The sequence below is a fragment of the Chinchilla lanigera genome, unplaced genomic scaffold (assembly GCF_000276665.1).
Source record: "Chinchilla lanigera isolate Chin_1 unplaced genomic scaffold, ChiLan1.0 scaffold00011, whole genome shotgun sequence".
In the NCBI taxonomy this organism is placed as follows: Eukaryota; Metazoa; Chordata; class Mammalia; order Rodentia; family Chinchillidae; genus Chinchilla; species Chinchilla lanigera.
In genome coordinates this window covers 685,144-698,859 of record NW_004955412.1, presented here as the reverse complement: position 1 = coordinate 698,859, position 13,716 = coordinate 685,144, and the positions used below count along the sequence as shown (strand labels likewise).

General features: G+C 38.3%; 2 protein-coding genes across 4 annotated transcripts in view; one reads left to right on the top strand and one right to left on the bottom strand.

The window, feature by feature from the left end:
• Nucleotides 1-5,117, top strand: part of Mtmr2 (myotubularin related protein 2) — a gene marked incomplete at its 5' end in the record, with an annotated part of 70,635 nt that extends 65,518 nt beyond the window's left edge. The window contains 3 exon segments of the mRNA XM_005377950.2: nucleotides 1,969-2,082; nucleotides 3,809-3,985; nucleotides 4,563-5,117. Of these exon segments, the coding sequence (XP_005378007.1) occupies nucleotides 1,969-2,082; nucleotides 3,809-3,985; nucleotides 4,563-4,724 (453 nt within the window). The 3' untranslated portion in view covers nucleotides 4,725-5,117.
• Cep57 (centrosomal protein 57kDa) overlaps nucleotides 5,023-13,716 on the bottom strand; it is a 55,120-nt gene continuing 46,426 nt past the window's right edge. For 2 of the 3 annotated variants that reach the window (XM_013511046.1, XM_013511047.1), the window contains exons 9-11: nucleotides 11,286-11,524; nucleotides 10,587-10,731; nucleotides 8,371-9,084 (exon numbers count right to left, since the gene is read on the bottom strand). In XM_013511046.1, the coding sequence (XP_013366500.1) occupies nucleotides 8,851-9,084; nucleotides 10,587-10,731; nucleotides 11,286-11,524 (618 nt within the window). In that variant the 3' untranslated portion in view covers nucleotides 8,371-8,850. Of the gene's footprint in view, nucleotides 5,208-8,370; nucleotides 9,085-10,586; nucleotides 10,732-11,285; nucleotides 11,525-13,716 lie in introns of those variants that run through there. The other variant, XM_013511048.1, reaches the window with a different exon arrangement.

Sequence of the window (13,716 nt, the reverse complement as noted above, 5' to 3'; positions counted from 1 at the left end):
GACCCACTGTCACTATTAAGTTAAAGGTTATTTGGTGGTGGTGGGGTGATACTAAACATTTTACAGTTTAATTCCATTAGCATTTCAATGAACAACATTGTTATTCTGAGAGGCTTACCTACAAGAACGTTGGTAAGGGAGGTAAAGAAATAAGTTACATAGCTCAAGCCAAGTAAAATCCTATTCCAAATAATTTATTTTAAGGGAAATATGTTTGGGGAGGTTCACAGCAAGGTAAGTAATAGATTTAATTGATTTTAGGCATGGAGGGAACTATGGTTTTTAAATATCCTTAATACAAATGAATTTCACCTTCTGAAAATATACTAGAGGAAACCAGACAACCCTTGGTTTATTATAGGAGGAAAGGGGTCAGTGTTTTAAAAACAAGAAAGTAGTTTAATTTGAGCCTTTTACTACAAAATTGGTTTGTTTCTTTGATAGAATTTAATAGTGGCCTTCTAGACATCTGGCTATTTATCTCTATTTCCTTCCTGAACTTACATAAAGCATGTTACCTAGTCAGAGTAACAATCTGAACAAAAATGCTTGAATGTCAGTGCAGAGACTTACACAGCCATTTGTCAAAATAGGGTTAGTGTGTTGAGATGAGCCTTCCGTGTCCAGCACGGTCCCACCCACATTCCCATCTCCTCAGTCCTGGGATCAAGCAGTTGTTGAAAGGCCCTTCGTGTTTTCACCATGCAAAGACAAAATAACGCGTTCGTTAGAATTTTAAAAGCAGTAGGGTAAATTACTGCTCTGTCAGTTTTGTTGTGGAAATGCCTGCCGATACGTTGGTCTCCTATATAACAGCAGCATGTTTGCCCATATGATGAACGAACTGCAGCTTAGTCCCTTGAATTTCATGAGTTAGAATGTATTTATATTGGACTGGTAAGTAAGAATGTTGAGTGAGTGACAGGCACAGGAGACGGGATTTGTTAAGTGAAAGAAAAAACTGGACAGTTTCACGGTCAGCTGGCTTTTTGTTACTGGCATACACTTGCTCACCTGCTTCATTCAGCTTCAGAGCCACAAAAACTACTCAGGGCCCACTAATTGCTTTTCACTGTTTGAGAAGCCTACCAAGTACCATGGCCTTGGTTTTCTAAAACGAGGGAAGTTTAAGGCCAGCTTATTCTCACCCGTATTCCTGTTGTCAGCAGTTGATGCTGTTTTCCTCTGCTGTTAGGATAAGGGCTTTTCTAAGTAATAAAACCTGAAAACAGCACTTTCTCCATTCGGTAACCCAGACGTTCAGGGAATTCTTTTTGACTACCCTGTAAGTGCTATAGTCACACACAGAAAGAAGCCTTGGAGTAATTTTGAAATTTGATAGGATGGATTAAACTATTAATTTTACCTTTTAAGGAGCCTTTGGTCAGTCCTCCAGAATTGCACTGTGTAAAATTATGGGATCCACTGAGACCCTTGGCCTTGCATGAGAGGGGATGAATTGAACTGTCTTTGCATTAGAAAGTAGTGGATTTTAAGAAACTCTGATTTGACGGGACAGTCCTTGAAAAGATTGCACATCACTTTTATGTATTACTCTTATTTTCTGAACACACAGTTGATATTTAATTCCTAAAAGCAAACCTATATTTATGTAGTTCAACGTTTAAAGAAAAATCTTACTGTGGGCAGGTGAAGACTGGACTTGGCCAAAACTTGCTTGGTAGCAAGTTTAGGGTTTAACAGATACAAAGGACACGGAAACGCAACAGGCACAGCATTCAGACACTGGTTGCAGAAGAAAAGGAAATTCTGGGAGAAGTTACTTCACAAAAGTGATCGTTTCTTAGCAGAAAATTAATCAGATAATGACCGCAAGAGCTTAAGATTTGTAGTTCTAAATGTTGTTAGACTTACATACCATTATGGAGGCTGTATTCATGAAAAGAATGAATGAATGTACTTGGAAAACTGTCTCAATTTTATGCATTTGGGGTGTTCAATTTGCAGTTTCCTACCGCCTTTGAATTCAATGAGTATTTCCTCATTACCATTTTGGACCACCTATACAGCTGTTTATTTGGAACATTCCTCTGCAACAGTGAACAGCAGAGAGGAAAAGAGGTAAGAGCCATGAGCCCTGACATCTTTCACTGTCCTTACCCTCTATTTTTCCCTCAAGAATGCACCCTGATGATTTCAACTAAAGTTGCTCTTTTGGGTACTACTTTTGGTCATATTTTACCCTATGTGCTGTATTTTGATCACTTCTCTCACGTAGCTCTATGTGACGTAATTTGAAATACCGTCGTAAAGCTGAGGGTGCCAAGTAACTGTCAGCCGAGTTCACAGGTGGGATATTTGCTGAAGAGAACTGAAGTATGTGCGACTTCAGGATTACTGGGTTATTCCCTGAAGGACAGAAGCTTTTCTACAGTAGGTATATAGAAAAATAAAACTATCAGATAGCGCTCCCGTGAATGAATGGGGAGCTCAAATTTCAAAGTACATTTTGCATACAAATAAGACGGTAAGTCGTTTTCTCAGTTGTAAAATAACACTATGAAAGACAGATACACCAAGTTTTTCGATGCCTCTCTTCCTAGAGACACCACTGCTAAAGAGGCTGACATTAAAAACTGCTTGTAGGAGCTTTATCTCCAGTGTTCATCTTCAAATACACCTCTATGATATACGAACATCTCAGTCATTTCCATTGGTGCCACATTCTGTATCAGCTGTCGCTCTAGAAGTTAACAACCACAGCCTAAAGGAAGAGAGGTTTATTGACTCGTCGTTCCAGAGGGTTCAAAGCCATCGCCTGCTGGCTCCAGTGCGGAAGTGGTACGGCACCAGGGGCTGCTCAGCCAGCAGCAAGGAAGCTCTGAAGGCAAGAGCCAGAATGCGAGATGCACCCTCGAAGGGCACGCGCGCAGCCCGCTCACCTGAGAGCCACACCTCCGAACACAGGAAGCTTGGGGACAGTTTAGATTTGTAGCTCAACATAATAAAATGCAGTTCATTTTTGCTTCTTTAATGGTACTGTTGTAAAGATTAAAGCTGTACACTTCTTTCTAGATTAAGTACTTTGAATGCCCTATTATATTGTGAGTGTCCGCCATTCAGTGAAAGTACTTCCATGTGCGGCGGGCAGCAACTTGCGGAATGTCAGATAACTTAAGAATAGTATAGTTTCAGTTACTTTGTGAACCTTAGGATTCACATCTTGAACAAATTTTTTTACTCAATTTGCCACCATGGGTAAGTCTTTTTGTGCATTTAATGGCTTTAGTTTTCCAGAGTTGTGTAAACATTACCATTTCATTTCCAAACATTTTCATTCCTCCAAGTTAAGTCCCACACCTGCCAAGTTAAAGTCCCAAACCCCATTCTCTTCTAGCATCTGGTAATACTTGCTGTACCTCTGCAGATTGACTTCTTAATTTAAATGGAGTCGTTTACTATGTGATTTTTGTGTCTGGCTTTTACTTACACTTTTCTCAACGTTCCTATATGCTGAAGCAGGGATCACTTTTTATTGCTGAGTAGTGTTCCGTTATGAGTATTTTATTCATACACACTCATTTGATGGGCTCATGTTTTGGCCGTTTGAATAACTGTTTGGACCTTCTCAGCTTTATTAGGAACAGAGTTGCTGGGTCACATGGTAACTCTTACGTTTAACTCTTTCAAGACTTGTACCTTTCCAGTACCGTTGGTTTCCTTTAGTGTAGAGTCCAAGTCTATGCCTTCTTTTGTGGTCATGTAAAACTGACCACAAAACACCTTTTTACCAATTTCATCCAAAGTATAGCTTATGGTAGAGTATCTGTATTTTTCCTTTTTACAGAATCTTCCTAAAAGAACTGTGTCATTGTGGTCTTACATAAATAGCCAGCTGGAAGACTTCACTAATCCTCTGTATGGGAGCTATTCCAATCATGTCCTTTATCCAGTAGCCAGCATGCGCCACCTAGAGCTTTGGGTGGGCTATTACATAAGGTGGAATCCACGTATGAAACCACAGGTACAGTATGTGATGGGAATTCGTTTGTGATGTTAGATCTGTATCCTTTAAGACAGCTGGAAAAAGTGTGTGCCTAACTAGAACCTTCCACTCTACCTGTATTGCTGGTCTTTGTAGACGGGCCAAATGACTTGTTTCCGGCTTTCCTTCTTCCTCTGGTTAACTTCTGGGAGTCCTGTTTTAATATGCTGAAGCTTTAGGAAAGTTAAAAGTGCAATAAATTCTGGTACACAGCAATTACCAAATACCACTGAAAACTGTTCAAGGCTAAAAATCTGCGACTAAATGATAGGAAATCTTTTGAGTATTGGCTTTTAATTATTAGTTACATTTGTACAAGTACCAGTTCCAGGAGCACCTCCGTAGTGCGTATTGTCTGGGAAGTACTTGGGGGCACTGGAAAAGCTGGGAGGAAACGGCAGTGGACAGTCATATCTGCAATTAATTCCTATTGATGTGTTGAAAGATGGGATTCCTCCCAGTCACTAAAATGGACTGCAGCCTTGAGGGAATGATGTGACCTCGGGTTTGGGCAGGGCTGCCAGCTGAGTAATAATTTTATGTTTGGCTCTTGTAGGAACCTATTCACAGCAGATACAAAGAACTTCTTGCTAAACGAGCAGAGCTTCAGAAAAAAGTAGAAGAACTACAAAGAGAAATTTCCAACCGCTCAACCTCGTCCTCAGAGAGAGCCGGCTCTCCTGCACAGTGTGTCACCCCTGTCCAGACTGTTGTATGAAGACCTTTGTATGAAGACCTTTAGATGAGGGCACCATTGCTGTGAACTCTTCATTACAATGGCAGCTTTATGAGTAGAAATGCTTCCATATCCAACTCGTCTATGAGAGGGAAAGTTCAGAGGCTTTATTTATTTTGTCTAAGACGAGTTTAGAACTACAGCAGTATGGGTGGCTCCATCTCTAATTACACAATTATGACACTAATCTTATGTCACCCAAAAGATACTAAAATATTTCAATTCTGTATCCACAGTGGAAACAAGTTCCTAATTGAAAGTGAAAAACTTTAGGATCTGGTAAGAGCATTTAAAACACAGTTTACCTGTAAACACTCACTGCACAGAGGAGGAGGAGTTTTCAAACCAAATCAACATCAGAATTCTGCGGTATCACTTACATTGCCTTCATGTATGCCAGGTTAAAATCACATGATACTTCTTTTCCTTTGTTGTAACTGACTGATCCACTTTCAACCTTCATCCCTAATAGAGTACAAGGCAGATTTGAGAACGTTATGGTAGAGTTGAAAACTGCTGCTGACATTGTTTATATGCCTCATTAGGGTGTTTTAGATAGCTGTTGCAAAATGATGCCTTATAAAGCCGTTTTGGGGAGGATGAAGGGGACAAAGCAGCAGCCACTGTGAATTGAAAGAATTCAGTTTGGTTCAGAATTTGCCCAGTTACAAGAAACATCATGAAAAGCATTTGAGAAACTCAACTTTATTTTACTTAAACAATGCTAATTGGTAGGTTCTGAGGTCTGTATAAATAGCTTCTGGTGAGAAGTACTGTGCTTAAAGTTTATATGAATTAGTTTACTGTTTTCCTTGCAAATTCTGTAATTCCATCAGATGATTAAGTCTACCAAAGAATACACTGCATGTAAAGATGAATACAATCTGAATGCCAGTAAAAGAAACCTTGCTTCACTGTTCACCTGAGTTTGGTGCTGGTACACACTGATGTCTACTTCATGTAAGAGCCATATGTAATGTACTGTAACAAAGGAGCTTCTTAGCCCTCGGTCTTTTAATTAAAAGAAATTTCAACTAAAACTTGGTCCTTGTTCAGAGCTGTTTATTTTTATTTTTTTTTGAGAAATCAAATTTGCAGTAATTCTTTTGCCTCAGCCTGGTGAGCACTGGGATTTTAGGCATGCACCACCAAACCTGGCTATTTTTTTTTTTTTTTTAAACACATAAAATGTTACACATGGAGGAGCATTTGCTGCAAATAGAAATGTTTAATTTGAACCCAAGTCAAACAAATCATACAGCATTTTATACTAATTCAGTATAGTCTGAACTTCAATTATGCTGTTCATCTTACAATAAAGACACATCCAGTATTAGCAAAACTGGTACCAAAATGATTTGGTCGTTGTGTGGAACTCATTATAAAAATTTTAAACAGGAGGGGCTGGGGATTTAGCTCAGCGGCACAGCGCCTGCCCGGCAAGTGCAAGGTCATGAGTTTGATCCCTGGTACCGGAAAAAAAAAACAACCAAAAAAAAAATTTTTAAACAGGGTAAACAGGTAAATTTGGCCAATCAGTATGAAAGCTTAGATACTTCAAATATTTCAGACCCATTCTTCCATTTTGCTCATTTACATCTTTCATTGGGGTTCAATGTAACAAGAGAACCCTGAACAGATCAAGGCATTCTATTCTTAATGGACTCAATTCTTATTTCAAATTCATCCAAAAGTCAGAGAAAAAATACAAGTTCAAATCTTCATATTTTTGTTTAGAACATTCCAATAGCCTTCTCTACCTTCCAGAGATCTTCCCGGCATAGTGTATGGTACACATTTGAGCACTTAAAATAAGCCACTGGCTTATGTACACATGGAAGAGAAAAACACTAGTACTTTTATATACTTACATACAAAACAACCTCATGATTGACAGTTACACATTTTATACCTATACCTGCGAGGAGTAGTTGTACAGTGTACTACTATGGTGTCTATACAATCTAGAGGCAAGTATGATCGAGCTGAAGCTCCGTAAGTTTCCCACTGTCTAGTCTCCGCCTATGGCTCTGCTGTGCTCTGCATGTTCCAGCTATTACACACCAGTTACTGCACTCAAGTTCTCCCATGCAAACAGCAGCACAGCCTACTTTGGTTTGGTCTGTGCTACTGACCTGAACGAACAGTTCTCCCTTGTGATTAGCTGCCAACAGTTCAGGGATCACCTCTTCCTCCAGGAAGTTCCTGCCCGCCATCACATCCCTCTGCCATTCCCTGCCTCCCTGTGTGTTCCTTCAGCACAGTGTGTATAGCTGTTAGCACTGCATTCACCACGCTACACCGGGATAATTCAAATGCCTATCGTGCACCTCTGACTGCACTCAGCGTGGTGTCCATGCTGGCATCTTACACAGAGAAGAGCCTTGAGATGCACTGCAGTACGTTCTGCTACAGCATGAGTGGATGGACATGTTCCACTGTAAACTCCAGTGGACAGTATTTTGTTTTCCGTTCTCACATGAGTACTGAAAGCTGGAGTGGGTACAATTTGAATCTTAGCTGAGGGACAGAATAGGATTTAGCATCTTTCAGTCACTCTTCTAATTAGGACTTGGAGACAGCCATTCAAATGATAGTTTATATAATTTAAAGACCTAAAACTCAAAACAAGGATCATAAAAATTTAATAGCAGAAATGGGAGATGAGAGGAAATATTTACCAGTCAATAGAACATTTTCTCATCTTCTTCAGGTCTGTAGTTTTATCCTTAATTCATTACTACAAACATGCTCATCAGAAAATTATACACACAAGCAGAAGTTTATGATTCACAAATATCTCAAAATCTACGCAACGATACTACATTAAAGACTGTTAAAATTTAACAAGAAGCTTGACAAGCCTAGTAATCAAGCTACACAAATTAATGCTGGTTGTATAGATAAAACCCTTATCCTCCATCTCGGTTCCCAAGGAGGCATATAAAGGAATTCTTTTCATATGTCGCTTACCTGCTCTTTAGCCCTCTTAAAGGTTCTTACATGAAATAATTCAGTCTTTTTGGGCTTAGTTTCTATGTAAGCATGAGAATGGCAAGTGAGTATTGCATGGTATATGCAGTGTTAATATTTTTGAGAGTTTACAACAAATAAAGCCTTTGTTAACAGGCTAAGTAAAATTTCAGTGTTTCCTTAAAAGCTGCTTTATTGACACCAGTTGCAAATTTGTAAAAGGTAACATGTTTTTTGATCTATTCAGATTTACATTGATATGACACTTGTATGTGTACAGTTCTTACTGCACTCATGTTCTATACCAAAAACAAATGTTCAAGGGGTTCTCTTAAGTTTCAAAATTAAAACCACAGTGCCTTGGCCTAACATGATTACAAACAGGTATTAAGAAACTGCAAATGTGTATGCCTTCACAAGAGCTACCTTCTCTCTCACATTTTTCCAAAATCTTACTTATTTCATTAACAATCTATACTCTTAAATTTAAAATACATTTACAATTTTATAGGTAAGTGATTTCTTGGATCTTTAAAAATTTTAAACAGTAGATTGAAAATGCAAAAGAAATGTACCAATGATTAAAAGACCAAAAAAGCAAACACAAAATCCTCTTAAATATATAAATAGTTAAATATAGAAAAAACATCAATAGTCCAAGTAAATATATTTAATAGCTGTACGAAAAAGGGACGCGGGCACTTGATGCCAGGGACGATTTAAGGATGAGACTTCAAGCAAAGGTTGCCTGTGGGGCCAGCCTCGTATTTTGAAAATTTAAGCCTAATTTATACATACATATCTATCTATATATAAAAAATGATTTCTTAAAAATATCACACCCACAAGTAAAAAACTGGTAATTTGTTTACAAAGTGCAATATACCAGTACAGTGCACTCATCTTAAAGAAAGCGCCTCTCAAGTTTTAAAACCCCCTCGGTTTCCATTTACGGACATGGTTTCACGTTTAGTGGTGCCGCACAACACAAGCCATGTGTGTAACGAGGCCTAGGCCCTTCATACCTGCTATTAATTAATTCCAACCTAAGTACGAAACCTGGAAAGTAAATTGCCAGTATCTGATCGATGAGGTACAGATTATCTGAATAAAATTTATGACCTGGTGTGAGCAGTCAGTAATCCCAACACACATTACTGCTTTGCAATAAATTTTGTATGGTTTGCATGTCCTTCAATAACTGAAGATTTTTCCTGCTTTTTTCTCCAGGTCTCAGTTTGGCAAAATCCTTCTTACTTGTGGTCCCCGTGACCCCCGAAGATCGGTTGCTGCTGTTTCCTTCGTCTTCAAGGGTCTTTTTGTTAGCTCTTCCTTCTTTCTTCTGCTTCTCTAGCTTCGGTTTGTCCAGCTATGCCAAATAAGCAAGGTGGAAAAAAGGAAAATTTAATGAAATCACTTTCTTCTGATAACTAGTACTTTTAAAATAACTCATACTAACGAAAACCCAAACAATTCAGTCTAGGTATGTATCTGTAAGAGTTTTAAACATCTGTTACAGCAGTTATTTAACACTTGGTACTTAATGTAACAATACTAAGCAAGTGAACAAGACCAAACACATCAAGGCAGTGTGGCCACGGTACAAAGCAAGTGGGTGAGAGCTAGCGAGGCTGGGAAAAGGAGTCAGGAGGGAAGAAGATGAAGACTGACAGACGGAGGCAAAGACACAGTCGTAGAAACTATCCTGCACAGCTCAAGAGGCAAGTTCCAGACGGATGAAGACACAGCGATGCATTAATATTATAAAAACATTTTAAATTTTATTATTTTTGGAAAAATTTAAGGGAAAGCTCTACTTTTACTTTAGCTAACCTGCCACTGACACATGTTGGTGTGCCGTTAGAATAAAGCTGAGTCTAATGTACAAAAAAAAAGTAAAACCATTAATTACACCTATAGGAATTATTTCCTTCTATTTCTTTAACATGAACTTTGAAAAACCAAAGTACTTTTTATAAAAGCGCACATGTTGGAGTTGAAAACAACCAATAGTGACTTATTATGTCTTTGGGCTACTTAATTTTACTGAGGATATATGTCATCTTCTCAAAAACCTTGGCCCCAGTTTCCTATAAAATGGGGACAAAAAAACAAATTCACCACCTACAATTTTTTGAGTCTATTAAATGACGTGACATATTCAGAACCCTTGATGACAGTGGGCCTACTATATGTTAATAGCAAACTTGTCAGTGGCAGTATCATCCTTCATATTACTGCCTGTCCGTGTTGTATCTAGCAGGAAATACCTGTTACTTCTATCCACAACACACTTCAAATCTCTCCAACTGTAATTACATCATGGGTGAGTTAACACGCACCTCTGAGAAGCCTAACTGCCTACCTGGACTCAGCCTCCTTGGCTTGACCCAATCCCTTAATCTCAGCAGGCACCATAAATTTTTTAAAAAACAAACCGACTCTGGATAAAAACCCTTGCGTGAAACTGCAATATTACACTTAGTTGATATTATGTAAATGACCAATTTAATATAAGGAGTAACATAATGATTTTCACATGTCAAAATAATTTCTAGGTGCATTTTAAAAGACCTAATTGGATAAACTTGACCATTTAAGTTGGTCTCAGAAGCTAAGGTTTATTCATAAACCAAGACTGCTAATATTCATTATCTGAAAGATGTACATATCTCACTGGTAGATAAAATCTAAGTATTAGCATTTCTTTGCTAACCCATGTAGTAATTCTTAGTACAGTAATTAACTCAAAAAATGTCTTGCAAAGAATTAGCTCTCGCAGCTCTTCACGATACACTTCTGTCATCGACTAATATATTTTAAATGTTTGTTTTAGATCATGAGAAACCTGAGTAAAGGAAAACGGATTACCTGTGCTTGGTATTTTCGAACTTTAGTTATTTGGTTGGCTTTTGCTTCCATCCTTCCCACTAATGCCTCCAATTCACACTCTAAGTTGTCTTTCAATTCAGTGTCTGGTGACTCCTGTATAAGTTTTGCAAGCTGCTGGTGGTCACTGTATACAAAGCGAAAGTAGAGCTTGGTTAGTTTTCCTGGGTTTCACAATTTGGTTCACTATGTCTGATCTTATCAAGGTGTCACTGCTGTTTTGGTGTATTTTTTAAAGACTCATTGTCTTTTAACACAGCAACAGATTTTGAAACTTTCAATCATAGTTTAAAAGCTTAAGAAAGGCACTGAAGGGAAATGTAACAGTTCTTAACTTGAAACTGTCCAACTGTTTAGACTCCATTTCTCCTGCAAGAGTATTACACATGTAGACAGGCAGCAATATCCACAAGGAAACTGATCTTCAACACCACCCTACCTTACAGGCAAATTCTGCTAAACTTAAACGTTTATCAAGTTAAATGAGCACACTGGTCTGTTAAACTTTAGTAATATTAGAGATTTTACCCATAAAGGTTGCATTTGTGAAGTCCTAGTTAAGGTGGGTGGTGCAAAAACTGTGCTTAATATAATTGCTGAATGGAGCTAGATTAATAGTCAACAAGAAGCTAAAAATCAAAGAGGTTTCAGAACTGAAAAATTTTAAAAACAAAAACTCACAAGCTCATCTGGCCAAACTCATCCTGTAAAGTCTGCAAGACCTCTGACAGTTCTTCACTGACGGTGCTGGAAGATGGGGGTGTTGCTGACTTCTTACTTCTACTACTTCGTGAAGATACTTGCTTCGCCAAGGGAATGCTGCTCACTACTCGGTCATTGCACAGAACTTTACTGTGTTGTTTCATTAGGTGCAGGACATGCTGGACATTGGCTACCACGGCATGGCTAGGACTAGTGGACTAAAAAGAGGAAAATGTTAAAATCTTCCACTCCTGTTTCGTTTTTATTCTTGGATGAAAATAAACTTTCCCACAGCCTCGGACATAATGTACTCTACCATAAATTACTAAGTTAGATGGATTCAACCTCAGAAATCTCTCCACCTCCCACACCGTTGTTATTCACTTGGCTTATGAATCTGCCTATTTAACTGTAGATGGAACATCACAATTGGTCTTGCCCCTCCTGTTCTCTAACTGCAGGGCTATCAGTTATCTTCTTAAAATATTCTGACCATACTGTCCTGTTTGAAACCCTTTTATCTAACTCACCTGACTAGCAAGTCCGAACTCTTCTGCGTGGAGGGTAAGACCCGATATCACTGAGCTGCAGCCTGTATTTCCTGGCCTTATATCCTGCCATCGCCCAATTTCTATGCTGTGAACAAATCATATCTGCAGATGACATTTCTTTTGCCTGGAGCTTTTATACTATTCTTTTAAACCCCACTACAATGTAACTTCTACCAGTTTCCTTAATATTACCAGGCAATTACTTGGTCCAGTTCTCAGATTAACCACAAATGGATACTGAACACAAGTCCTTCACACTAAGTAACGTTTCTTCATTTTTTGAGTCAAGGATTCTCTAAGACACTAAGTTGCCAAGATTAGAGTGAACTTGTGATTCTCCTGCTGCACCCCCTGAATACTGAGGGTTACACGTATGTGCCACTGCATCTCGCTACCAACACTTTTTGTATGTCTCAATCACAGCATTTTCACAATGTACTGTCCCTGTGTTTGGATTATCTGTCTTGCCTGTCAAATAATGTATCTGCAGACGGTGTATCTGCCCTGAATAAACTTTTCCATTCTTCCTTAGTAAGAAGCACTAAACACATGTCTGTCACAGAGAGGAAAACCTGGGAGCCTTTTTAGAACTTTTTGTTGTGAATATTAACAATCTCAATATGCTGTAACAGCTTGTTAGTAAACATCTGGGCTTGCCTGAATTCCATACTCAGCAAGCTTATTTCAAATGCAGACTTCCAGGCAGAACTCAAGACTCATTTAGTATGAGGTCAAGTTCTGGGAATTTTTAATTTTTAAGTCCTCCAATTAGTTCTCATCAGCCAGATCTGGAAGCCGTTGTGCTGAGCAGAACACATGCTCTTCTTTGTTTCTACTGGTAAGAAACTCAATGCAGCAATACATAAGAATAATTTTACACCATAACCGTATTGGTTATATTCCAGGAATGCAAGGTTAGCCCAGTACTTGACAATCAATGTAATCACTATTTTGCTGGTAACTATATGTTCACTACCCTAATTGCCCACATGTGTACTTTCAATATGCAGTAGTTGTTGAAATTTTCTTATTTATTAATTTTATGTCTGTTGAATTTGGCTATAAACTTCTACATTAATTTTTCTAAAAATTCACTTTTACTTATTTTACAAAGGAACTGATCTGTGATGCTACGTAGTTAAAATAAAAACTGGTCCTTCACAATAGATTTAGAAACACTCAGCTAAGTGACTAGACATTCACTGTACTTTGAGTAGTTCCTGAAAAATACACATAATACTTTCAAAAGAGCACAAGTTAAAAATCTTTCTCTTTGGATCTGTCCTGTTCAACCTTTGTTATTACTAATTTCAATGAGAATTATTAAAGACAGGCAATCAAATTTGGGAAAAACAAATATAATGGAAAAATGAGATAAGATTCTGAAGTGGGACAGGGTGAATTTATTCCCATAAAATGATTTGATTAAAAATTCTACATAAAAACTCTACAAGTAGAGGACTTAAAACGGGCTGATACAAAGCTCCAGGAAAACACCTGTTACTTCAGCTGACTCTAGAATCAGTGAGTGAAAAGATAATGTTCCTTCCCATGTATGTGCTGTTAGGCTGATTAGCAGACAGTTTAGAGCATGGCAAACTTTATTCTGTGTCATACTACAACTTAATTTAGGAGGAAAAGTGTGATACGTGGAAAATACGAAGACCACATTTGATGAACAGCTGAGGAAAAAAGTGATCTGTCTGTAACCTAGAACAGGATGATGAGCTAAGAAAAATATAGCTATCCTCAAGCATTTTAAAATTTTCTGATAGGGGCTGGGGATTTAGCTCAGCGGCAAAAGCGCCTGCCTGGCAAGCGCAAGGTCGTGAGTTCGGTTCCTGGTACCGGAGAAAAAC